The following is a 25,688-nucleotide window of genomic DNA, read 5'->3' on the forward strand; positions in this document are numbered from 1 at the left end:
ATTTTTATTTGTTAGTTTGGCCTTATTATATAAAATAATAAAATAAATTCTTTTTTAAAATTTAGAAAATTCTAAAAATTAAATAAAGTAGATAAAATTTCAAAAAAAAGATAAAGTGAGAAAAATGAATCCTCTAAATTTTCTCTGAAATATCCCATACCCATTCTTTAAAAATGCATAAAAATAAAAATATTAAGCAAAATTATTGGTTCGTTGTTTTGGACTTTTTTTATTTCTTGACATAGCTTTTTCGTTATAAAAAAGAAAAATTCAAAATATAGTTTTTTTACAATTTGAGTTTTGAAAAATAATTTGAGCAATTAAAATGACATTAGAGTCTTCACAAGTCTTTTCAATACTACTTCGAATGTTCTTTAAGGGCATGAAACTCGATTTGAAGATATTACTAATTTAATTTTGTAAAACATTGATAAAGCATGTAATTATCTGTTTTTTGTTTTGATTTTTTAAAAAATTTGTTATTGGATTCTATTTAATGATATTTTTATTTCTACATATTAGTTCTTCAACAACATATTTAAGATTTTATTTTTCTAGAAATTTTATATAGAATTTTCTATTTTTAAATAACTTTGAGTTTTTTAATAATTTTTATGCATAATTAGGGTCAACTTGACAAAAATATAAAATTTGAGGACTAAAATTGTTATACCAACTAAAGAAGTGCTACTTAACAATTGGGAGACCAAAATAATAATTTCAAAATGTTAGTGACTAAATTATAACATTTTTAGTTTAAGTGACCAAAATAAAAACTTACCCATAGTTGAGTCACTAATAATGTAGTTTACTTTGAAGTTCTTTTTTTATTATACTATTGCATGTCCAAATCTCATTATAATTAAGTTTTATTGATTTATTATATAAAAGAGAAAAAATACCCTCATAAAATTATAACTTAATTTATATATGAGAGAGTATTTTCATAATTTTATAATTAAACCGGTATCTAATTGATTTGTGACACAAATTTAGTAAAACGGCTAAAATAAGTATAAATATATTTTAACAGAATTATTTTTACTATTTGGTTTTTTTCCTTAAAGGATTAGGCTTTTATTTTGTTTTTAAGTATGATTGTTAATATTTAATTTTATTATTTTTGTATGTAAGAATGAAACATGTTTTTATAAGAGTTTTTTATTATTTGGTAACCAAAATTTCAATTCAACCAAAATCTCTAAACAATTTAGATGTTAAACAACAATTTTCATATAAATAACAATTTTTAATTTTATCAAATTATTGCTATAATTAACAAAATAGGTTACTAATACTAGTTTTAATGTAAAAGTTGCCCCATCATGCGTATATGACTAACTTTTAAACATGATCAAATTTGGGTTATGGATGCATGTTTGAGTTAAATTTTCATTTGAATGGCTTAATAGTGTTAGCATAAGTCATCTAATTTGTTAATAATAGGAGATGAGTATAATGTATAGTATTTTTAAAATTTTAATTGAGTTAATGTTACGAGTTATTTGATCATCAATTTAGTTAAAAATTTATTAAATCACTCTTACGTATTTGAAATAAATTATATTTTACAAGACTATTTTTGCTATATTTAAAATAAAACTAATAACAAAATACAAAAGATGTGATTTTAACCAATGACATCAACATACATAAAATCACAACTTTAATTTAATTTTGTTTTTGCATTTTAATATTATTATATAAAAGCACCCACACAACATATTTTATTTCCTATGTATTATTTATCCATACATACTACATATTTTATTAAGGGACCTATAATATAAATTACATGTCTTGGTTAACAAGAAAATGTGTATTTATTTATAAGCCAATTTTAATTGTTCAATATCATATTCACTAAAATCTATTTAATAGAACATATATAATTTTAAAGGAATACAAATCCAACGTCAACCCTTCATTCGTTTAAACACAATTCATTTATACAAAATCCATTTGTGATTTTCTATAAATAAAAACAATCCATTTGCGATGGTGCTTAACTAAGAAAAAGTTGAGAATTAAATATTATACTGTTAAAATATGTAGTTATTGAATTTAGATAAAATTTCAAATTTAATTCTTCTACTAAAAAGTTAAAATGAAGTTTTTTTTATTTTTTAATTTAAAATCTCAGTATATTCATTAACTATGTCAATATTTTTCGTCAAAATTACCAACTTGGCATGTTAGTTAGATTTGCCCTCATATGAAGTTACTTATGATTGACAAAAAGCAAACATATTAAGTTGACAAATTTTGATAAAAATTACAAACAACATTAATGGTTAGACTAGAATTTATAAATTGAAAAAGTAACTTTTAAAGTATTAGGACTAAATCTCAAAATATGAATAAGTAGAGGGACTAATAGTAAATATATAAAAAAAAAAAGAGAGTAGTAAAAGTGAAAGGAGAGAATAGGATGGGAGGCACCGAAATTGATAAACCTGGCTTGAGTGAGCGGAAAACGTATAATATTAGTATATAGTATATATGTTTTAGGGGCAGCCACGTGACGTGGAGGAAGCCGAGATTCGGAGGAAGGAGAGTGTATGAAGAATGGGATAATTCATAATTCCGTAACACAAAGCAAACACCAAAGCTTGAATGGAACGATTTGATTGCACTGCACAGGAATCATTCGATGATCGTGATGGATGATATATCTCATCTTTCACACCAAAAGCAAAAGCTAAAGTTCAAATTATAATAAAGCCAACTCTCTTAGCCTTACTTTTTCATTTCTTCTTTTTGTCTTTCTCTACTTCATATATATCCTTCTCAACTCTCTCTATTTCTTCCTAACTTGCTTCTTCTTCTTCTTTAGTTCTCCAAGGTCTCTCTCTCTTTGTCTCTTAATTAACATGTTTTTATAAACTATATTTTTCCTTAATAACAATTTTCTATATATCTTATATAGTCTCAGGGCATATATAAGCAAGACAACGATGGCTCCTGTTTCATTACCACCTGGTTTTCGGTTCCATCCAACAGACGAGGAGCTTGTCTCTTATTATCTCAAGAGAAAGATTAATGGCCGCAAGATTGATTTAGAGATCATCCCTGAAGTGGATCTTTACAAGTGCGAGCCTTGGGACTTACCAGGTTTCCTCTATTTTACTTTCTTCCACTAATATTTCATTGATATTTCCAAATAGGGTAGAGCTCACACGTACTAGCAGCATTAAAGTTGATTAGCAGGTTAAGAAAGGAATAATAAACCTGCACATAATAAAATAACAAATTAAAAAAAACCTAAAACCAAAGAGAGTGTTATTCTTATTATTATTTTTTAAAAATTTGCTTGAAATTAAACATGAATTGCATGTATATTCATTGTAAATTACTTCCTCTAATTTCTGGGTGGCCATAATAAATTTAAACTCAATATGTTGTATTATACTAAATAAATGATAAATAAAGACAAAGGGGTTTTAAACATATAGTATAACTTTTGTGAAGGGGAATCCAGAAAATGATTTGAATAATTCGCTTTCATTTTTGAAGTAGTTGATAATGGCTGAAACCGAGTGAACTTTTTTACTTTTGTTTTGAACCGAACGTGCTTTATGGTCAAACATCCTACACTTTTAGTTGAAAAATCTGGTATTTGGCTGCTAACCCTAGACCTTGAAGTTACTAATAAGACAATATGTGAAAGAGAAAGCAAAGGAACCCTAAAAGAAGCATCAACCAAAAAGGGATGCAATTGAATTGCTTCTTCTACAACATATATATATATATATATATATATATATATATAAAACAATGCTTTTTGTTCCTTTGCTGCTCATACAAGTCTTGCTTTTTTGTGTTTGTTTTTTCCTTTACTAATTTAACTCCATATGAGTGAACAAATAGAACTGAAGGAACTTAACACACAGGGAAATCATTGTTACCTAGCAAAGATCTGGAATGGTATTTTTTTAGCCCTCGAGATCGCAAGTATCCGAATGGATCAAGAACCAATCGAGCAACAAAATCTGGGTATTGGAAAGCCACAGGGAAAGATAGGAAAGTGAACTCCCAGACGCGAGGTGTAGGAGTGAAAAAAACCTTGGTTTACTATCGAGGGAGAGCTCCCCATGGTTCTCGAACCGACTGGGTTATGCATGAATACCGTCTCGACGAGCGAGAATGTGAATCTGCTTCCACCGGCTTCAATGTCAGCTCACCATTTCCACAACTTTTTTTTTTTTTATTTTCTTCCATTATTGACTTTCTCTGGAATAATTGATTGATATTCCTTCCTTCCTGCAGGACGCTTATGCTCTTTGTCGCGTGTTTAAGAAAAGTGCGACGACTACCCCCAAGATGATTGGGGAGCATTACTCAACTACTGTGAATAATCAGATTCAGATTACTAGTGAGCAGTCTAATTCTAGCCTTGATTTATATTCCGAGGGTAGATGCGAAGAGAGTTCCGATTTTGGGAAACCCGTGGACGCTTGTTCATCCAGTATTCTCAATAGATCATCATCTTCCATTGACGACATTTGTGATGCTAGAGATGTTAAATGGATGCAATGCTTCTCTGAAGACGCGTTTGGATTAATTAATCCTTCCTTTTCGACCTATGCAACCATTCCCTATGCTCCATCTAAGGTAAGCTTTTTTATAGGATCATCATCATCATCAAGTAATTTTACTGGTGCATTCATTCATTATCCACTGTTTTCCAGGTTGATGTAGCACTAGAGTGTGCGAGGTTACAGCAGCAGATGTCATTGCCCCCACTAGAAGTTGAAGATTTCTCTCAAGTTGGAGTCGCCAATCACAAAGTGATGATGCGAACTGCTCCAATGCGTGAAACCCAACATGAAACTGACATATTAGAGGAAATTCTTTCCGTTGCTCATGCTTCCCAGCAACTGATAAATCAAGATGCTTGGGGCGGAAGCAGTTCCAGTAATGGTCATGATTTTACCTTTATGAATACCATGTACCAACACCAAAATCAAATCAATGATCAGATGAATTGTCCACTGTACACGAATCAATCATTAGAAGGATCGAGTACAAGGTCGACAATGGTGCAGGGAGATCGAATGGTTGAAAATTTGAGATGGGTGGGAATGTCGGGCAAAGATTTTGAGCAGGTAACTCTTCTTTAAACCATTTTTAGCTACTTAGTTGTGCGATAACTTCGTTTATTTAATGCAGAATATATCATTATTTGTTTATTTTCGACCACAGTATTGTTTCATGCAAGAAAACAAGGTTGTTCCAATACAACATATTTCGAGTTTTACAGACACTGGGGTTCAAGGTACGTATCTCCAGTTCTTGAATATAAATTCAGTCATATACAGTTTTTGAACTCTATTCCTTAATTCTGATGCAGGTGAAAGTGGACATGATTACAACAGCATTGCTATCAATGACACAGGGATCAAAGATAATGAAATCGAAGATATTTCGCATGGATTCACCGAAGGCGATCACTTTTTGGACGAAGGTAATATAGATGATCTAAGAAGCTCACCAAGCTATGAGGTTGTCGAGGACATTAAATTTAATCATGGAATGTTGGTTTCAACTCGGCAAGTAGCCAACACATGCTTTCACCAGGCACTGCCTTCTCAAACAGTTAAGGTTCACCAAAATCCAATTACAGCGACTAGCTACCTGCAGTTCCAGGTGGGGAAACCAGAGCCAGATGAAGCAAGATATAACATAGAAAAATCTTTCTTCAGAAAGCTATATTCATTCACCAAAGGGCAGTGTACGGAAAGCCTCAGCTTCATGAAGTGGTGTAAAGACACTGCAAGTGGTTTCCTTTGCATGGCGATGCTTCTCTTAATGCGTACCTTTTATCTTGAGTTTGAAGAAGACACAATAAGTGAGAGATTGGTGGATATTGGATTGAATGCAAAGGACAGTAAGAAGGAGAAGAAGGGTGTTGCAGTTTTCGGATATTCGTTGGCTAAGAGTAATGGCCGGTGGAATGATTTTGGCTTGCTTATGACAATCTTGGCATTTTTTCTCATCATTTCTTTGGTTATGTGTACATTGTTAGCAAGCATTTTGATTCATAGTTTTTTGTAATTGTAAACTGGGAAGGTATAAGGAAGCTGCCTTCTCTGCAGTTGAATCAGCTAAGACAAATTCATTTAATTAGTACATTTGTAATGTTTTATTTTTTTATCTTATCTCTTTCGTATCCATTTTAATATCTATATTTAATTGTAATGTTTTACTATCGATCATTGATATCTATATTGATTAATAAAAGCAACTATCCATCATTGATATCTATATGGATCAATAAAAGCAATTTATTAGTATTTATATGTTGAACTAACATTCGATAATTTAACCTTAATTGTCTACATTTATGGACGAGAGAGAAAAAATCATTAAATATAAATATTACAAATAATAGAATACATAAAAAGACAAATATAAACACCAATCCCGGAAAAAATCGAGTTTGTATATATGCACTTAGTTTTTAGACACATAAAATATCCTTCATCTCATTAACTTTGTTTTACCAAACTTTCCCTCGCCTCTTATGAAGTCCATCTCCATATAGAGATATGTTATGAGCATGTTGGCAAAGGGAGAGCGATCAAAGGAACATGGGGTGAGTGAGCAAGCCATTAAGCTTCTAGCTCAACTTAGGAGGGCATTTGGGAAAGAAAGAGCCAAAGAAACAAAAGGATTACATGCACTTCTAATATATTGATTTGGAGTATATATATTGGTGTGGTTGAATGCTTTTAAGTTGGTCATTGAACAATCATTTCCTCCCTAATTTTTTTCTCTCTTTTATTTAAATTTTACTATTAGTCCTTATATTTTCAAAAGTTATAAATTTAATCCCTATTCTTTTATTTTGTCATTTTTAATCTTTATACTTTTCAAAATTTAAAATTTCAGTTCTCACCAAACAATAACTATTAAATTCATTAAGTAAAGTTTTGTTATTTTCAAAATTGGATCGCCAAACATATCATATATGTTAGGCTATGTCAACTTTTATTTTCACATATTACTTATGAAAATCTAGCTAATGGATTAGTGAATATTATTTGTGTCAAGATTGGAAATTTAAAATCTGAAAAGTATTACAAGACTAGCAATTAAATTTAACAAATCATATTTAATTGCTATTGTTTGGGTCTGGATTAAATTTTTAAATTTTGAAAAGTATAGGGACTAAAATTGACCAATTCGAAAAGTAGAGGAACTAAAATTGATCAAATAAAGTACAGACACTAAATTCACAATTTTCGCAAAGTACAAAGACTAATAGTAGAATTTAACCTTTTTTTTCCCTTTTCTTGGCTCAAATTGCAAGTTCAACTTGACATTGGTGCTTTCATTGAGAAACGTGGCCCATGAAATTCATGTTATGAATGTGCCCTTATTGTAGTAAACATGCAACTGTTTTCTTTGTATTTGAACGATAGATAAATAAATAAAGCTAATTTCACATTTCACTATTATATCTTTCGTGTTTGTCTTTTATGTTTTGCATACATAGCGAAATTGTGACAAGCAAATATTAGCTTATTGATTGTCTAAGTTCAAGTTGATGATAAGTGACGCTGTAAGAATATTTACATTGCGACAAAGATAACTTTAGTAAAGAAAATAAATGAGTCCGTAATCTCTTACAAGAATTAAAGTGAGCATTTGATTCAAATACATAGAAGGATTATTATGTCGTTTACAATTCCAATTATGGAGATAGTTAGTCTTGGCTACCGGAGCAATTGACTCCATGGTAAAGGCATAAATGTACTCATTTGAAGAATGATACATTGGACTGTACCCAAGTTGAATTAATTTTGAATCCGTTTGTGAATTAATTCACTTGTGATGTTCATGGTGTGCTTACCTAAATCTTAAGTTAGCCATTGACTATGCGTATAAAACTCATGTGTTTTGATATAAGTGGAGGGCTTATGCTCTAAAGATGATCAAGTCGATAGTTGATATGTTGGGTACAAGACTTGTGTATGGCATGACTTTACTAGCAACAATGGAATTCATAGCTCGATTAAGGAGTTAATGATATCTTCTCATTGACATTGTGTGGATTGATAAATATGGAACGTGATAATGAGTTATTTGTTCTTGAATGAGCAATTTATCACACTCATTAGTTGACAGTGATCATATTAATCATTAAGAATACACAATTGTGATAATGAGTTAGAAAGAATTGTATTGAGTGAACGAATTTAACTTAAAGGAATCAAGGATATCATATGAGGGTAACACACACATGGCAAAGTCATTGGACAGAGCAGTTGGATGAATTACTTTTGTAAAGAGTATACAATAAGGAGTTTTCAATCATGGTACTTCTTGTGGACTAGCTCCATGATTAAGTAATTTGCAAATTATCAGAACAATGCTTCTGGACATAACTGTAATTGCTCGAGCCTAATTCTATATGTCTGATTGGTCCCTTCGCTTGCTTAACAAAAGTTCGACTGGACTGCATTTGAATCAAAAGAAAATTTTATGACTTTGAAAATAATTTAATTGAGTTGATTTAGCCGATGTGGAATTAAATTAGGTGGTCATGTGAATTGTTTAATTAGAGAATTTTCTTGAAATAACTTGGAAAATCTTAGTGATTTTTGAGAAAATTAAATTTTATAAAGTAAAATTAAATTAATCAAATTAATTAAAATAAATATGATATTTTTTGAAATTAATTTTCAAGTTAGACAATTGACCCGATGGGTAACTAAACTTAAAAATTAGACCTGAGATCGATGATTGAACCCGAGACTAGAACCCAAAAACTGGTTAAATCAGGCCCTGTGTATGAAACTGGGCTGACAATCCAATCAGTGGCTAGGCTAGATCGGTCAGGCCAGTGATGGCCCGGCTGAACTGGTAGTAGCCAAACCGGCCAAGCCCATTTAGCAAAACAATGACGGTTTGGGGTGCCAAGGAATTGCGTTGGAGATGGCACCACTGGGCACAACTGTTGCAATAACGGCAGTCTAACGACCTACAGATGGTCGTTAGTGGCAATTTTTCAATGGTAGAGCAGTAAAAAAATTACACTCCTTGTGGGACTCTACCGGGTAACTTGATTTCAAATTAACTTTTTCAAAGATAATATTGTTTTAATGAATTTAATATTAAATTAAATTTAATATTTATCTAGATAATATTTTATTAATTTAGTATTAATATGGTATATTAAATTAAATTTAATATTATCTATATAATATTTTATTCATTTAATATTAATGTAATTAATTCTAATCCTAGTTGAAATCTCTATAAACTCTCCTTATATAAAGAGAGCAAGGTTAATTATTTTCATACAGTTGAATTCAAGAAAAGTTGTTGAGAGAAAATTCTCTGAAGAAATTATTTTAAAAAATATCTGGAGATTTTCTTGTTATTTACAACTTGACCTTAGAATTTTAGAGAAATTGTGAAATTTCCCCACTGGTAATTTTGTGAAAATTTTTTTGATTCAAAGCGAGCTCATACTTGGTAAACATGAACTCGAGGACAGCAAATAAGACTACTCGGTTGAAGCATTCCTATGTATTTTCTAAACCCAATTTTCCAACAATTCGATCACAAACACAAATGATGTAGCAATTCCAAGAGTCTTAGTCATGGCACGACCAATTGCTAAATTCCCTTCAATTCAGTTGTGTTGATTAACAATAGTTGAATTAAGGACCATCTTTGCCTATTTTGAATGGAAAAGATTTAGTGGAGTGGATTACAATAGCTTAAGATTTTTCTATTTTTAGGGAATGCAGGATTATCATTGGGTCACGATGGCATGTTTTATAATGGATGGGTTGGCGATGAATTGGATCAAATGGATTAAGAGGAGAAGGCAACTAGACGAGTGGAACCACTTAGTAGAGGCCATAAGGAAACGATGTGCTCTTAGTGAGATTGAATCACTTGAGGGACAATTGACCAAGATTCTACAAATATGAACTATTAAAAAAGCTTTGAGAAGATGATTTTGCGCACATCAATCTTATTAAAGACATTCATGGTGTAATGTTTCATTTCTAGGCTATAGATGGATATTAAAAACAATGTGTTAGATTTTAGACCCACAACAATGCTTGAGGCTATTTTATTATCTTGATTATAGTAAGTAAATAATGAGGCAAAGAAATTGATAGTGTTGGTTCAAAAGAACCCACTATTGTTGCCCACACCAACCAATTCTCACTACACCAAAATAGGCTTTTAGCGGCATTTGGATAAAAAACGCCGCTAAAGATCGAGCATTAGCGGCACTTTCCAAAAAGCGCCTCTAAAGATCTAGCATTAGCGGTGCATTATGGAAAACGCCGCTAAAAATAAGCATTAGCGGCGCTTTTTAAACATAAGCCCAACGACGCCGTCTTCTGACCTTTTGGGGCTTTAGCGGCATTTTTGAAAAAGCGCCGCTAATGCTCGGGGCTTTAGCGGCGTTTTTGAAAAAGCGCCGCTAATGCTCTGGGATTTAGCGGCGTTTTTGAAATAGCGCCGCTAATGCTCTGGGATTTAGCGGCGTTTTTGAAATAGCGCCGCTAATGCTCTAGGATTTAGCAGCGTTTTTGAAAAAGCGCCGCTAAAAGCTTTTTATCTTAATTGGTTTATTTATATTAATTAAATTAAATTAAATTAAATTTATTTCTAATTGAATATTTAAAATCTTCAAAAAAAATGACACGTAGAAATAATTTGAAATAAAACACATGGAAAAATTAAAATATTATTATTTAAAATAATTTTAAAGTTTTTGGGTACATGATTCTTGATTGTTTTTAATTTATATATTAAAAATTTCTTATATAATCGTAAAAGAGATAGTATTAATTTTAAAATGTTGAATTAATTATCACTATAGTTTAGGATTTTTGGTTTAGAGTATATGATTTATTTAAGATTTAAGGCCGATTTAGGAGTTATTATTTTAAGGTTTAGGGAGTATGGATTTAGGGATTATGGATTATGGATTATGGTTTAATTGTTCGGATTTAAGGTTTAGGGGTTAGGGGTTAGACGTTAGACGTTAGGGATTTAAGGTTTAAAGATTTAGGGGTCGGGTTAGGGTTAGGGTTTATATTAATTATTTTTTAATTTATATTTTAAATATGTTCTTATGTAAAAGAGATCATTATAATTTTGTTTATGGTTTTTAGTTTAGGGTATATGATTAATTTAAGATTTAAGGCCGGTTTAGGAGTTTATATTTTAAGGTTTAGAGAGTATGGATTTAGGGATTATGGATTATGGATTATGGTTTAAGGGTTAGGGGTTTAGGGGTTAGATGTTAGGGGTTAAGAGTTAGGGATTTTAGGTTTAGGGATTCAGGGGTCGAGCTAGGGTTTTAGGTTTAGATTAATTATTTTTTTAATTTATATTTTAAATATGTTCTTATATATATTGAAATTATGAGTATAGTTTAAATTATTTAAGAGATATATAATAGATAGACTTTATATGTATTAAATGGTTAATTTAGGGTTTAAAGTTAAGGTTTACTTAAGATTTGTTAAATGATAAAATTTTATACAATTAATTAATGCTTTTATATTTAAAAAATTTAATCTAAACCATTTGATATATTTAAATATTAAGTTAAATAGAATTAATAAATAAGTTTAAATAAAATATATTTAAACATTTAAATATTAGTTTAAATAGAATTAATAAATAAGTTTAAATAAAATATATTTAAACATTTAAATATTAGTTTAAATAAAATAATTTGTGTTCAAAACAAAATAATTTTTTTGCAGCATTTTTCATAAAAACGCCGCAAAAGACAAGCAATAGCGGCGTTTTTATAAAAAACGCCACAAAAATAATTTAATTTTACCCCAAATTTTTCCCCGTAAAATCCCTAATTTCCCATGGCGGACAATCTTTTCTCAGTTGCTACTCTCCAACAAACACTCTGCACTCCCATGGCTGATGAGACCCCAAAAGCCACTCCACAGCCTCTCACTCCCTTCTTCGTCGTGAATTAACTAATATTTAATTTGGTACAAAAATTATCATTTAGTACCATTATGATTATTTGTAATAATACACTCTATTCTTGCACCTTTTTTACAGCTGAGCTTGTTATGTTTGAAACGCAGGAGACGAAAAGAAAAATATCTTCGTTGCCTTTTGGCCTTACTTGATCTGATTTTTTGATTCCTTTGCAAATCAAATTTCTAAGCTTTTGATCTCTGCTTCAAACAGGTATACATGAAAAAAAAACTTTTTTTCTTCAATTTTCTCATTGTTTTATTGTGTTTACTGGGTTTTAACTTTTTGCTTGCTTTTGAGTCTTAGATCTGCTATATTTTTTCAGTGTTTAATCATTTTGTTCCTTGTTTTCACTTTAAAATCCCTTTATTCATGATTTATGCTAACCTATTTCTTTGATTCTCTGTTTCCAAAGTTAATGGAATCTCTTAACTTTAACTATTAGTTCAAAAGTTAATCTTTTTCTATGCAAAAAACAAGCATGGGGATTTCTTTAAATTGATTTCCTTGATTTTTTTTTTCATTTTCTCTTACATTTGAATCATTTTTATCAATACCCATTAGTTTGGATCACATGGTGTACAAGCTTTGAAAAGATACAAATACAGTGGTGTGGATCACTCTTACCTTGCTAAATATGTATTACAAACCTTTTGGAGCCGTTTTGTTAACTTCTTCCCTCTTTGGATGCCGTAAGTTCTTTGGATTTTTATTATTATTTTAGTGCTTTGAATAATCATAGTTTTCATTTTGTTAGTGTTGTTTATCTATTTTGAAGCACTGGTTCCTATATACACTTGTTTTGACTGTTGCTAGTTAGTTGTGATATTGATAGAGAGCTGAACCTTGAGAAAAGGGGGGGTTGAAAGTAATATTATATTTAAATAGGGTTTAAATTGAATATTTTATAACTAGAAGGGATTAAAGTTGGTATTAGTCCATTTAATCAAGGGGAGCCAAGGCCCCCTTTGTGTGAAAGTAATTTTGTCATCTCTATTTATGCTTTGAATAACCATAGTTTTTATTTGCTGCTTCATTTTGTTAGTGTTGTTTACTTGTTTTGAAACACTGGTTCCTATCTATACCTATTTGAGTTTTGCTAGTGGATTGTGATATTTGATATAGAGCTGAACTTAGAAGAAGGGAATGGAATTATCAATGTGAAAGCAGAGGCGAAGCTAGAAATTCGGTTTTGGGGGGTCAAAATAAAATTTTAAAAGTTTGGGGGTTGAAAGTAAACATTATATTTGAATAGGGTTTAAATTGAATATTTTATAACTGGATGGGACTAAAGTTGCTATTACTCCATTTAATCAAGGGGGGCCAAGGCCCCTGCCTTTCCCCTTAGTTACGCCCTTGTGTGAAAGTATAAGTTTTAAACGCTATATCATGCTTCATTTGAGCTTTAAGTATTTTCCTGTTTTTCAATGATATTTGCCGGCACTAACATATTTATGTTTCTATATGTGTTTGCTACTCGGCTGGTTGTTCTTTTTTGCAGACCAAACATGGTATGTAATGCTTACTACTTCTAAATTGTGATTTTCTATTAACATACAAACTCGGACATGCTTATACATGTATATGCATGTTTACTATTACACCTGATTTATTTGATTACTAAATTGGTATGCTTTTGTTTCTTAAGATAACACTTACAGGATTTATGTTCTTGGTTACCTCAGCAGTGCTTGGCTATGTGAGTGACGCGCTCTCTTTCTATCCTTCTCTCCGCAGTTTCTTCATTGTTGTATTTATTTTGACTTTTGGTCCCCAAGTCAAATCCTTTTTGGCTTAGGATGTCGTGTACAAAAATTAAGTATCATTTAGTACCCTTATGATTATTTGTAATAATACACTCTGTTCTTGCACCTTTTTTACAGCTGAGCTTCTTATGTTTGAAACGCGGGAGACGAAAAGAAAAATATCTTCGTTGCCTTTTGGCCTTACTTGATCTGATTTTTTGATTCCTTTGCAAATCAAATTTCTAAGCTTCCGATCTCTGCTTCAAACATCTTCAGTTTTCTCATTGTTTTATTGTGTTTACTTGGTTTTAACTTTTTGATTGCTTTTGAGTCTTAGATCCGCTATATTTTTTCAGTGTTTGATCATTTTGTTCCTTGTTTTCACTTTAAAATCCCTTTATTCATGATTTATGCTAACCTGTTTCTTTGATTCTTTGTTTCCGAAGTTAATGGAATATCTTAACTTTAACTATTAATTCAAAAGTTAATCTTTTTCTATGCAAAGAACAAGCATGGGGTTTTCTTTAAATTGATTTCCTTGATTTTTTTTACACTTAAATTATTTTCTTTGCTTGCAGATCTTTTCTTTATTAAAATTTCCATCTAATTTTTGAGTGCTGGGAAATTAAAACATCATGAGGCACCATCCAATAGCTCAATATTTTTTTATCTCATATTCTCTGAATACTATAGCACAGTGGCTAGGATGGCTTGCTAAATTTTCGTAAACCTCTGAACTTCCTGTACATTGATGAATTTCTTGCCACATTTTTGTGTGGAACACTTCTTTTTAAATTTGAAAATAAAATAAAATAAAATAAAATAAAATACAAACCAAGTGTTGAAAGAAGTAGTCCAACAAATTAAAATTTAGAATCTAGTTGTATCTTTTTCAGTTAGTATACTTGTATTACTTGACATCTTTCGAAGGATTGTTATGAGAGAGTACTTTATTGGGTTGTGTTCTGGATCAGGATCTTCACTTCTGCTTTAACATTTAGTTCTATTGTATTCTTATGTTGGAAGAACTAGAAAGAAATGCAGCATTGTTTTATTGTTTCAGTCATTAAAATTGGCATATATACAATTGTCTTTTTGTGTTTGATTGCTGTAATTTGTTTCATGCTTTTGTGTTCTAGGAAAAAGACTTGAAAGTCATAAGAGAAGCTAAGATCCGAGAAGAGATGTTAGACTAGGAAGCTTCACTTAGACGAGCAAGAGCAGAAGCATCTCTTTTTGATGGTAGCTCATGGGGCATGGGAGAGGATGCTATTGAAGAAGCAGAGGTTTGTATTACTTAGAAACTAATATAATACTATTGGAATTTTTTAAAATATTTTATGTGATCAAAATTTTTTTTAAGAAAAAGACCAGAATTCTTTCTCCCACAATTTGGATGAGTGCAATGGCTCCCTGTTGTTTTCTTTTGGATCCACTACATTCCGTCAGCTAGCAATCAGATAAATGTAATTAAATTTTCAAAAGGTCCTAAGATTCGCCTCTGTGGTAGGCCTTTATCACATATAGAGTAATAATTTTCTTTTGAAGGATGATGGACCAGATGTTGAAGGAAATACTAGCCATAAATTTGTCTCCAAGGGGTGGAGGTATAACAGGATTTGTAGCAATTTGCTTGTGAATTTTGAATTCTACTGTCTAATATCTCGTAAAATATGAAGGTATAATGTGTCTCTGCCCTTTTCAGACCTTATTTTGTTGCAAGAGGATTATTATGACCCTAGCATTTTACATATATACAATAATTCGTATTATTTTTAATGCACCTCTGATGCCTTTGAACTTAGACCAGCTTGTGAAGCTGTGATGCAGCAGTGTATGTGAATAAATTTTCATCACTTGCTTTCAGTGTATGTGAAGCTATGATGCACCTCTCCCTACATGTGTGGTTTGTACCTTTTATCTTTCTTATGAATAATGCAGGTTTATATTGCAGGATATAGTTTGGAATGCCTTCAATGAAACTTGCAGAGCAAAGATGGTGCAGCAGATTGCATTGTATTTTTTATTACATTACAATGTGTATAGTTATAGGCAGGTTCAACTAGTCAGTCTGTTTCTCATATGTATTATTTATTTTAGTTTTGATTCTAAATTTTTATTTTTACTTTAATATTTACGACAACTTGAGTTCTAGCTTTTGGATTTTAATTGTGTTATTAATTTATTATTTTAAATAATATTTTTTTATTTATCCTTGAAAGTATATTTAAAGTTCAAATTTAAAAAATTAAACATAATATAATATTTATCATAAAAATAAATATTATTTGATTAAAATAATTTTTTTAAATGTTATGTTTTCAGTGGCGTTTTTGCGAGAAGCGTCGCTAAAGGTTTGTTCTATAGCGGCGCTTGTGGGAAAACCGCTGCTAAAGGTCTCGATCTATAGCGGCGTTTGTGGGAAAAGCGCCGCTAAAGGTCATGGTCTATAGCGGCGTTTATTTTTAAAAACACCGCAAACGTTTGTGGCGTTGACAACAACGGCGTTTTTTGCGGCACTTTCAAAAACGCCACAAATACTTTTAGCGGCGCTTTAAAGGCATAAAAAAACGCCGCTAAAAGCTTGTTTTGGTGTAGTGTCTTTAGTGGTATCTACATTATCAACATCTCATTCCATGGCAAGGACAACACCAATTCCACCACAAGTTTGACACTAATTGACTCTCGGTGGTAGAACAACAAAAGAGATGCAAAAAATAGATTAATAAAGTAACAGCATAAATATCATTATGGAAGTACGTAAGATAACCTAAAAGTTTTTCACCTACCTAAGTTACTCTTTGAAAACATGTTTACCCATTTTGATGCCTTATTGTTCTAATTACACCATCTCAGGTGCAGATGCATCTTCCATAAGGTGTTGATGTCATCCATGATAGGTTTATGCTGCTAATAAGCTTCTTCTGAAGTATCTTGCCTATCGATATGTCCTTAGTCTAGACCACGCATGAGTTGGTTCTAAGACGAATTTCCATCCTTAGAGTGAAACGAATAATAATTAACTTACGAGCTACTCCGTTGTCATGACTGAAATTTTCATATTGTTGGAAGATTTCAAAATATTTATAATGTTCCAATAGTTACAAATGAAAAGTTACAAGTGATCCACAAGCTATACCACTTGATTATTAACTATGAGTGACACTTGTCACTATTCATAGTGATGGATTATGCCTTTTCTTACTAGAAGTTATGTTACTTTATTATTAATAAAAGTTATGATTATTCAAGTAATATGTAATGAATAATTGTGTTAACTCTTAATAGATGTGGCTATCCTAATAGAAATTTATTTAATAATTATGTTTATCGCTAAAAGATGTTAACTCTTAATAGATGTGGGTAATTATGTCTCTATGAAGAGACATAAGAACTCCTATAAATAGGAGTGGAATTTCATTTGTGTGACACACCTAAAACACATCAAAAGTTGAGAAACAAAAGTTTCTTTTGATTCTCCTCCATTTTTTTTACTATTCTTAGCTTATTCCATAAAGAATTATTGCATAAGTTCTTTATAAAAATTGATACTCTTGTTACACTTTGCTTAATTGTCTGTAACGCCCCAAAATTCTTGTTTCTGAATTATCCAAAATTGTTAAGTGAGTTAATTTGGTGCAATGGTTGAGTGTTTTGATCATTTGGCTGAGGTCTTGTGTTCAAATCCCTTCCTTTGAATTTTTGTCACAACCTCTATTTTTGAACATTGAGTTTAAATATTATTTTCGCTCAACTTTTGAATCCTGTGCGTGCAAAGTGAAAATATTTTTGCTATTCTTTGCATATGTTGCCTATATAGTGATTTTGGAAATCTGATAGGATTAAAATAAATAAGATTATACTTTTATTTTAAAAAATATTTTGCAATATTCCTCAAAATTCTCTCCCTCACTTGTCTATTCTTTCTTACTCTTTCCCCTTACTTTCACGTTTTTTTTCTTTATGTAAGTTTTCTTTGTTTTTTTTTTTCAATTTTTGCCACAAGATTTCATCCTATTATTTTCCTTCCTTTTAGTTTCCTTCTTCTCTGCTTTTGAGTTTTCCATATCACCATTCTTTTCTGTATCGCTGCGGGTCATGTGTGCTAAGGTTGTTGATTTAAGTTCGTAACTTTTTATTGGAATTTTCACGTTTTAGGGTTATAATCTCCTGTTGTGTGAAAATAGGTTTAACCATGTGAAATCCTTAATTTAGGTGAAAATTTGGTAATGAGCAATTCTTCGGCGATCTAGGTGTAGTTAAAGTTGCTGACTTTAACAATGGTAAGTAATCGAATGCCAAAATAGGGGTTGTTTTGTTGTTAGGGTTGAATGCCCTATTGTTTTGGCTAAAATTTTAGCAAGTAAAGGTCGTTTTCTCTTAATCGGTTCTTATTTTGTTTGCTAATTCGTGAAGTGGAATGTCGTTTTTAGTTGCTGAAATTACGGGTGTTGTGTTGGCATCGAAAAATGACCAGGTGTGTATCTTCAATCCCCAAAGATAGCAACTGATGCAATGTCAAAAAGTGTCCCGTTGACGCCACACGGCCGTGTGCCAAGCCGTGTGGGCCACGCGGGTGTGTGGGCCCATTTCTGGTAAATTCGGGTTAGGGCCGTAGGTAAAGTGCAATTCGAGGTTAGCCACTTTATAGGGCCCGTAATGTGATATGTATGAATTTTAAATATGAAATATGATATTTTGTTTCTGTATGTGCTACTTCTGAAAGCATGTTAACAGTGTCTGATGTGTAAAACATGTATGGTTTACGTGCATCTGATATTTGATTAATGTGCATGAGCATTAAGGTGGGATAATTATGTGATGGAGGAAGTGTTGGCAATTTAATGATCTGTCTTATCTAGTGATTTTAAGCAAATATTTGTTCTGGTGGCTTGACCACACTTATGTGATTTTGGCAGTTTACCGCATTATATTTAGTAGTTTGACTACACTATTCTAAAAAGTGACAAATGTTCACTTATAGGCGTGTGAGGTTAGATGAGTATTTATTACCCTAATTAATGTGTAGGGATGAATGAAGATAATATGTAACGGATGAAGGTAGGATTTGTATCTGTATTCGTATCAATATCAGTATTCGTATCTGTATCAATATTTGTAACTATTCTAGTATGTTTGTATGGGCTGAGTTACACATTGAGCTTGTTAGCTTACCCTTTATTTATCCTTTCAAGTAATCATCAATCTTAGGATTGGGTAGCGGAGGGGAGCTTGGATTAAGATTCTGGACAAAAATAAGACAATTTATGTTTTATTAAACTATTTTGGAATTTTCAGATTTTTTAGATTGTAAATGATTTCGGGACTTTGTTTTTCGTTTTTGAATTGTTTCATTGAAAAACCAAATCAAATTAAAACCCGGGGCCCAAAACTCTAAAGCCCAATACCTAGCAACCAACCCAAAAATAAATAAAAGACCACAGTCCATTACAGCCCAAATTTCCTATAGCCCAATTACAAATTAACCCTAACCCAACAAGCCCAAAACTAAACAAGCCCACAAACATTCAGCAGAGAAGCAAACCCTAAAGCGCCGCATGCCTCTACCCAATGCCTAGCGCCGCATGTTCTGCCGCCTCTGCCACTCCTCACTCATGCCGTTACTCGCCTATCACTGACCGTCAGCCTCCTGACACCTGCAAACAAAGAATAACACGCAACAGAAAAGACCAAATAGAAAAAAACAACATGCTAAAAGACAAAAGCAAAAAAACAAATAGGAAACAACAAATGAAACAGAGATTAAACGTTTGTAATTTGACTATAAAAGCCACAAGCTTTTTATTTGTATGGGTTCGGATACTAAAAAAAATCAAAAATAAAAGAATACAGTAGGTTAATGCCCTTTTTCTTTTTTGATCTATCTATTCATCATATTTTTTTTGTATTTTCTTTACAAATCTGATTTAAGAAAAGGAAACACACCATTAATAAAAAAAAAAGAAAAGGAGAAAGAAATACACCTGGATCGGCCCTTGAATCCGTCGTCGTTATCTGTCCTCCGCCGTTTTCGGATGCGGGTTTAGGGAGAGGCCCAAAGTTTTTTCTTCTTCTCTCCTTGTTTCCCTCTTCTATGGTTTTGGTCTTTAAACGTGCTTCAACGCGTTGATCGGAGACGCCCTCGTGCGATGCCGATCGTTGACCACGACTACGCGGATGACGGCTCAAGTAGCCGGACATGGGGAAGGGTTTAAGAGGAAATGATGGTTTGTTTTTTTTTTAGAAAAGCACTGAAATGAGATTTTTTTTTAAAAAAAATTGCTTAAGTAAGGGCAAAAAACGGTGCTGTTTCAGATTAGGGCCACCCGCGTCAAAACGGCACCGATTTTGGACCTCCGACCCCACAACCTGATCCAGCAGCCCACAGACCCGCGTGTTTTCGCATTAATTGAGTTATTTTCGCTAGGGGTCCTTCCCCTTTTGCGCTGAGATGCAATCGATCCTTTTGTTTCTTTCATTTGGGCCCAATGATTTATTTCAGATTTCATTTTAATCCGCGTTGAACACCGCGTTTTGAGGCTGGGAAATATTGCGAGACCGGTCCCTCGTTCATGGCGCGCGTTTCATTTCAGTCCCGAGCTGCTTTTCACTTTATTTGCAATTTTAAAGCCCCAAATTTTATTCAAATTTTAATTTAATCCTTAACCTCTAATTCCAACCTTTTACAAATATTACTTCATTTAATTTTTTTTATATTTATGATTCCCTTTTTATATTTTATTTATTTCATTTCATTTTTATTATTCATATTAAAATGTTTGATATTGGCTACTTTAAGTTGTTTCATATATTACTTATTTAAATTTCTTTCTATGTTATTTTTTAAATTTTTACATGTATTATTTATTTTAGATTTTATATCATTTCCTTTAAACTGCTTTTGTGCAATGTTTTAAATTGTTTCAAATTGTTTATTGCGAACTATTATATGTTGTAGTTATGTTAAATTGTGCATTGTTAATTTTGCATATTTCGCATTATTCATTTTAAATCTTTATTATTTACTCAAAATTGTTGTTATGTTATTTTAGTTCATTCGTTTTGATTATTAGTTAGCATTGAAGTAACGTACATAGCGCGATTATTGCTATCATGCGAGTTATGATTTGTTTACTCGTATTTTCATATTGTCGTCATTCATCAATGTACCCCTTTACTCACACATTGTTTTAATATTACATTAATTTTTACCCAAATTCGTAAAAAAGAGAAAATTTTGAAAAATAAAGGCAATACTCAGTATTTGGGATCTTCGAGAGGATTGAGCCCTAACGTATTGGGTTCCAATTTTCTTCGTTGAATCTAAATAATCGAGAATGCTCTTTAATCAAAATAAATAAATAAAAGCTCATTATTGAGAATTCAATACGTTATGTCCTAACGTATTGGATATGACACGTTATTTTCTCGATATGAGGATTTCTCTAAAAAATAATAAATGCAATATTTTGCATTTAGAAATTCGAGAAAGCGTGCCCTAACGTGCTGGGTTTCGATTTCTCATTTGACCAAATAGCCAAATATCCTCTTAAAACTTCAAAGTACGGCTTTTGGAAACCATAAGGTGATCTTGGTTTCGAGGGTCTAAAGTATTGTATCCTAACGTGCTGGATGTGATATTCTTTCGGAACAAGAGAATCTTAAATTTCCACTCATCTTATTCGAAAATCTTTAGGATTGTATTTTGTTTTTAAAAAAAATCTTCAAAGTTTTCAATCTTCAACACTAAGACGCTAATTAATCAACTAGGTATCAATTTTGGGAGTTGCGAGGGTGCTGATCCTTCCTCGTACGTAATCGACTTTCGAACCTATTTTTTTGAATTTCGTGGACCAAAATCGTTGTTTTAGTAAAATCAAATCGTTTATTAAAAACAACTACTTTTTGAGGTGATCCGATCACACCTCATCAAAAAAGGATTAGTGGCGACTCCCATTTTCGTTTTCATCTTTAAAATCTAAGTCGACCCCCTTTGTACAAAAAATGGTGTCAACAGCTTGGCGACTCCACTGGGGAGAAACACGAGAGTCAAGCCACGAGTTGATTACTTTTTTATCTTTTTGTAAAAAATTGAAAACTTGGTTTAAATATACGATGCTTTCGTTACATTTTCATTCGTCTTTATTACGATCTTCATCATTGTGATTTATAATCGATGTGTTAGTTTAAGTTTGGATATATTTCTGCGCATTGCATTGCATAACCACTCGGTCATACATGTCTAAGTGGGAGTGAGAAACTACACCTTCGTGAAGTTTTCACCTCCGCATGGGATAGTGAATCGCTTTTGGGATACATCTGTACCTATGTCTTCGTGAGGTTTTCATCTCCGCATGGCCATAGGGAAATGTATTCCCCTGAACCGAACTCGGTCCGTATGAGCCTATAATGGGTGAGGATCGAGGAATCTACTGGTTCGGGTACCTTTACTTTAGAACTAAACCACATGTAGTGAACCTAAGAGCCTACCCTAGGTAGAACCACTGCAAGCCCCTAGTGGTCACCCGAATAGGTGTTTTATTTATTCTTGCTTGCTTTTGCTTTGTACTAACCTATTTCATTTTGTTTTGGTTATGATTGCATTGCATTTTTCATCATAAAAAAAAGAGGTGTTGATTCACGTTCAGTTGCTAAATAGAGAGCTTGTCATAAGAAAATGAGCTTCTTGATAAAGTGGATGATAATACGGCTACTCGAATATATCCCAAGAAACACAGTAAAAGAAGGGTGATGGAAGAGTACATGACTTTACTTCATGGCCCGAAGATTCAAGCTAATTATTTGAGGGTCATCGACATTCTGACTTCCTTAAAGAAGCTGATGAGCATTACGAGGATGGGTAGACGATGGATCACAACCAGGATCAAGCAAGAAGGAGTTAGTAGTGGCATTTCGCGAGATTCGTTTTAACATCCGGATAAAGAAAAGGATCGATGTTGTTTCTTGAAGTATGAAGGCAATGTCGTACATGCATCCATTTTATTTAAAGAAATTTATTTTTTAGTAAAGCTTTCTAAATGGAATTGAATTGGAGTCAACGTCTTTTTTTCATTCACACATCTGCATTACATTTCATTGCATACATCAAATTTCACTAAAAGACCCTAATTAAGCGAAATCATTTCAGAGTCAATGGAAACCAACCTACCAAACCAACACCCTTGCGTTACCCGAACAAAAACTAAAGGAATGGACCAAAGGTTGGAGAGATTATAACAAAGGCAAATACAGATGCAAGAGTAATTAACCAAATTTCAACAAGATATGAAGGATCAGATGCTAAAAGTCCAAAGAAATCTGATGAGCCAGTTAACCCAGTTATTGGATATGGGGTTAGAAAAAGGAAAAAACCCAGCGGTCCACTTTGGAAATGATAATGAAGACCATGCTTATTTTTTAGGCTCTACACTTACAATCACCTAGGCACGACCAGATGGGTATCCACAAAAGATGTCTGTTAACATCAGACCCCAATACCAGACCGGTACCTTGACACCAATGAATTACCCGACAGACTCAAATCCCAGCCTTGGGGACAATCTAACCAATCCTGTGGTCATTGATGATCTAGCGGAAACAAAACAGGTGAGAGTAGAGTTCCCAAAGCAATTTGATGATCGTTACAAAAAAAAGGCAAAAGTGGAATTCCCAAGTCAATACTTCGAAGGCCCCGAGAAAGAGGAAAAATGAGGTGAATAATTCGGATAGTTATAACGAGGGTTATTCAAAGCCGATTACCGCAAGCCAGCCAAGGACAGTTACTACTGGCCATCAGATCCCCCCAAGATAAGAATTCGACACAAAGCAAAACATTGAGAAGTTCCAATTTGCACCAATCCCAATGTCATACCGGAAGCTGTATCAGAGTTTATTTGACGCACATGTTGTCTCCCCTTTCTACTTGAAGCCTTTACAACCTCCGTACCCTAAATGGTATGACACAAATGCGCAATGTGACTATCATGCGGGAATTACGGGGCATTCTATAAAAAACTGCACTGCCTTTAAAAAGTTGGTCGAAAGGTTTATCAATATGGGCATTGTCAAATTTGAGGATTCACTCAGTACAGAAAACCCGCTACTCAATCATATGGATAATGGGGGAATGCGATGAATGAAGAAATGTTGGGAAACGTTCACATCAATACCGTATACGAAGAAACAGCTGAAGAAGAGATCTTATTAGATATTCTCCCTTATAAACCTGGGAGTGTTCTAAATAATGGGACAGCAAAAGAGACCCTGTAGTATTTAGAGCTTACTCAAAGTAATATTTAGAACACACTTTTTGCTTTTAAGCCTAGAGGCAATAGGAACTTTATGAAATAGACTCATGTCTGAACGTCGTTATTTTAATGAAATATATCTTTACGATCATTTTTGAGCCAATATTCTTTCATTCTTTATGAATAATTATTCTTTCATTCTTTCTTCCAAATCATTCTTTCATTCATTCATAATCACACTGTACAGATAATTATTCTTAAATTCATACATTCCTTGTATATTCTTTTGTACCTATAATAGGTCCCTGGATATCAACGATATGAGTGACGCTGCTACAGACTCAAAATCTCCTTTTGAACGAGATATGTGTTTAAAGGGATCTCATGACTTTGAAGATGACATAGATTGTAGCCTATCTCCAGACTTATTGAGGATGGTAGAAAAAGATGGAAAACATATCCTACCCTACAAAGAATCATTGGAATCCACGACTCCTCCCTATGTGGGGCATTAAGGTCATTAGGTCGATCTCGCCAAAAGATTCTGGCGGTCATCGATTTATCTTCATAGGTAGAAGCCGCTTCATATGCCAATGTCACAAAGTCAACGGTCAGTAAATTCTTGAAAATCCATATGTTGTTATGGAATGCCAAAAAGGATCATATCTGACAACGCACTAAATTTAAACAATAGAAAAATATAAAAAGTTTGCACTCTGTTCACGATTAATGCCATATCGGCCAAAAAAATGGCAGAAAAAAAACTCTGCCGGGGCAACACCTTCCTTTTTTTCTTATCACGGTTTCACCTATTGAGGTCAAGATTCTCTTCTCTCTGAGTTTTTGGATCCAATCTCGATTGAAGAGGAATGCTCAAAGTTATCTATCATGGTCAAATGCGCAAAAAGTAAATGATACGAGCTCATAAAAAGAAGAAGAAGAGTTCGCCCTAGAGGATTTCACGAGAAGGACCTAGTATTGAAGAAGATTATTCCCATGCAAAAAAGAACTTCATAAGAAAGTGGATGCCAAACTGGGAAGGACCTTATGTGGAAGGCCTTATCTGAAAAAGCGTTAATTTGGATCGGAAGGGATAACAAAGACATGCCTAATCCTATGAGTTTAGAGTCAATAAAAATATTTCAAAAAAATAAAAGAAAAAGAAGAAAAGGAAAAGAAAAAGGAGAGACCAAGGCGAAAACCCGCAAAGGGCGTCTTAAGACCAAAGTGGATTTGAGTTGAAAACCCAAAAACGGCAGCTCAAATTTTGATCAGAATGGGACATGGGGTGATCGGAGCAATTCAAATTTTGATCATGAGGTGATCTTGTTATACCTGAATCAACAGGAAAGGGTAGGCGACATCTTGGGGCATTGACAAAGTCCTGTAGATCTCCTAAACACATGTTAAACTCAAAATGGTCCTTCAGAAAGTTTGTACAGAGAAGTTCAAGCTGCGATATCTGGGGCACTTAGTCTTCATACTATTTATATTGAATTTGCTGTCTTGGAATACTTCATTTATTTCTAAGATGCGTGTTCCCAATCAATTTCTTTGTTATCCTTCTTTACTATCTTTGATAATTTATTCATTTCGAGTCATGCTCCAAAATTAATCCTATTTTATCCATCATTATGATCTTTGTCAAGCATGATACATTGGAATAATGATTAATGGACTAATAACAATTTCACAAGGGAAGTTT

At 32.6% G+C, this 25,688-nt stretch overlaps 1 protein-coding gene and 1 long non-coding RNA gene across 5 annotated transcripts; both read left to right on the forward strand.

Moving 5' to 3' along the window:
- Positions 1-2,776: 2,776 nt before the first annotated feature.
- Positions 2,777-6,267, forward strand: LOC105803652 (NAC domain-containing protein 54). Its single transcript, XM_012635991.2, has 7 exons — positions 2,777-2,845; positions 2,930-3,114; positions 3,894-4,174; positions 4,270-4,614; positions 4,692-5,108; positions 5,206-5,278; positions 5,354-6,267. Exons 2-7 carry the CDS (start codon positions 2,958-2,960, stop codon positions 6,055-6,057), a joined length of 1,977 nt encoding a protein of 658 aa, XP_012491445.1. The 5' UTR covers positions 2,777-2,845; positions 2,930-2,957; the 3' UTR covers positions 6,058-6,267.
- A 5,585-nt stretch (positions 6,268-11,852) lies between these two features.
- Positions 11,853-15,905, forward strand: LOC105803653 (uncharacterized). 4 transcript variants are annotated; one of them, XR_008191202.1, is made up of 5 exons: positions 11,853-11,999; positions 12,099-12,204; positions 12,556-13,690; positions 14,876-15,202; positions 15,285-15,905. It is a non-coding gene; the product is annotated as an uncharacterized LOC105803653 (long non-coding RNA). The 4 variants fall into 4 exon arrangements; XR_008191201.1 differs by having other exon boundaries at positions 12,556-13,502; positions 13,640-13,690; positions 14,876-15,905; XR_008191200.1 differs by having other exon boundaries at positions 12,556-12,683; positions 13,493-13,690; positions 14,876-15,905.
- The last annotated feature ends 9,783 nt before the right edge of the window (positions 15,906-25,688 follow it).

This window comes from Gossypium raimondii, chromosome 11 (assembly GCF_025698545.1).
Source record: "Gossypium raimondii isolate GPD5lz chromosome 11, ASM2569854v1, whole genome shotgun sequence".
NCBI classification, from domain to species: Eukaryota; Viridiplantae; Streptophyta; class Magnoliopsida; order Malvales; family Malvaceae; genus Gossypium; species Gossypium raimondii.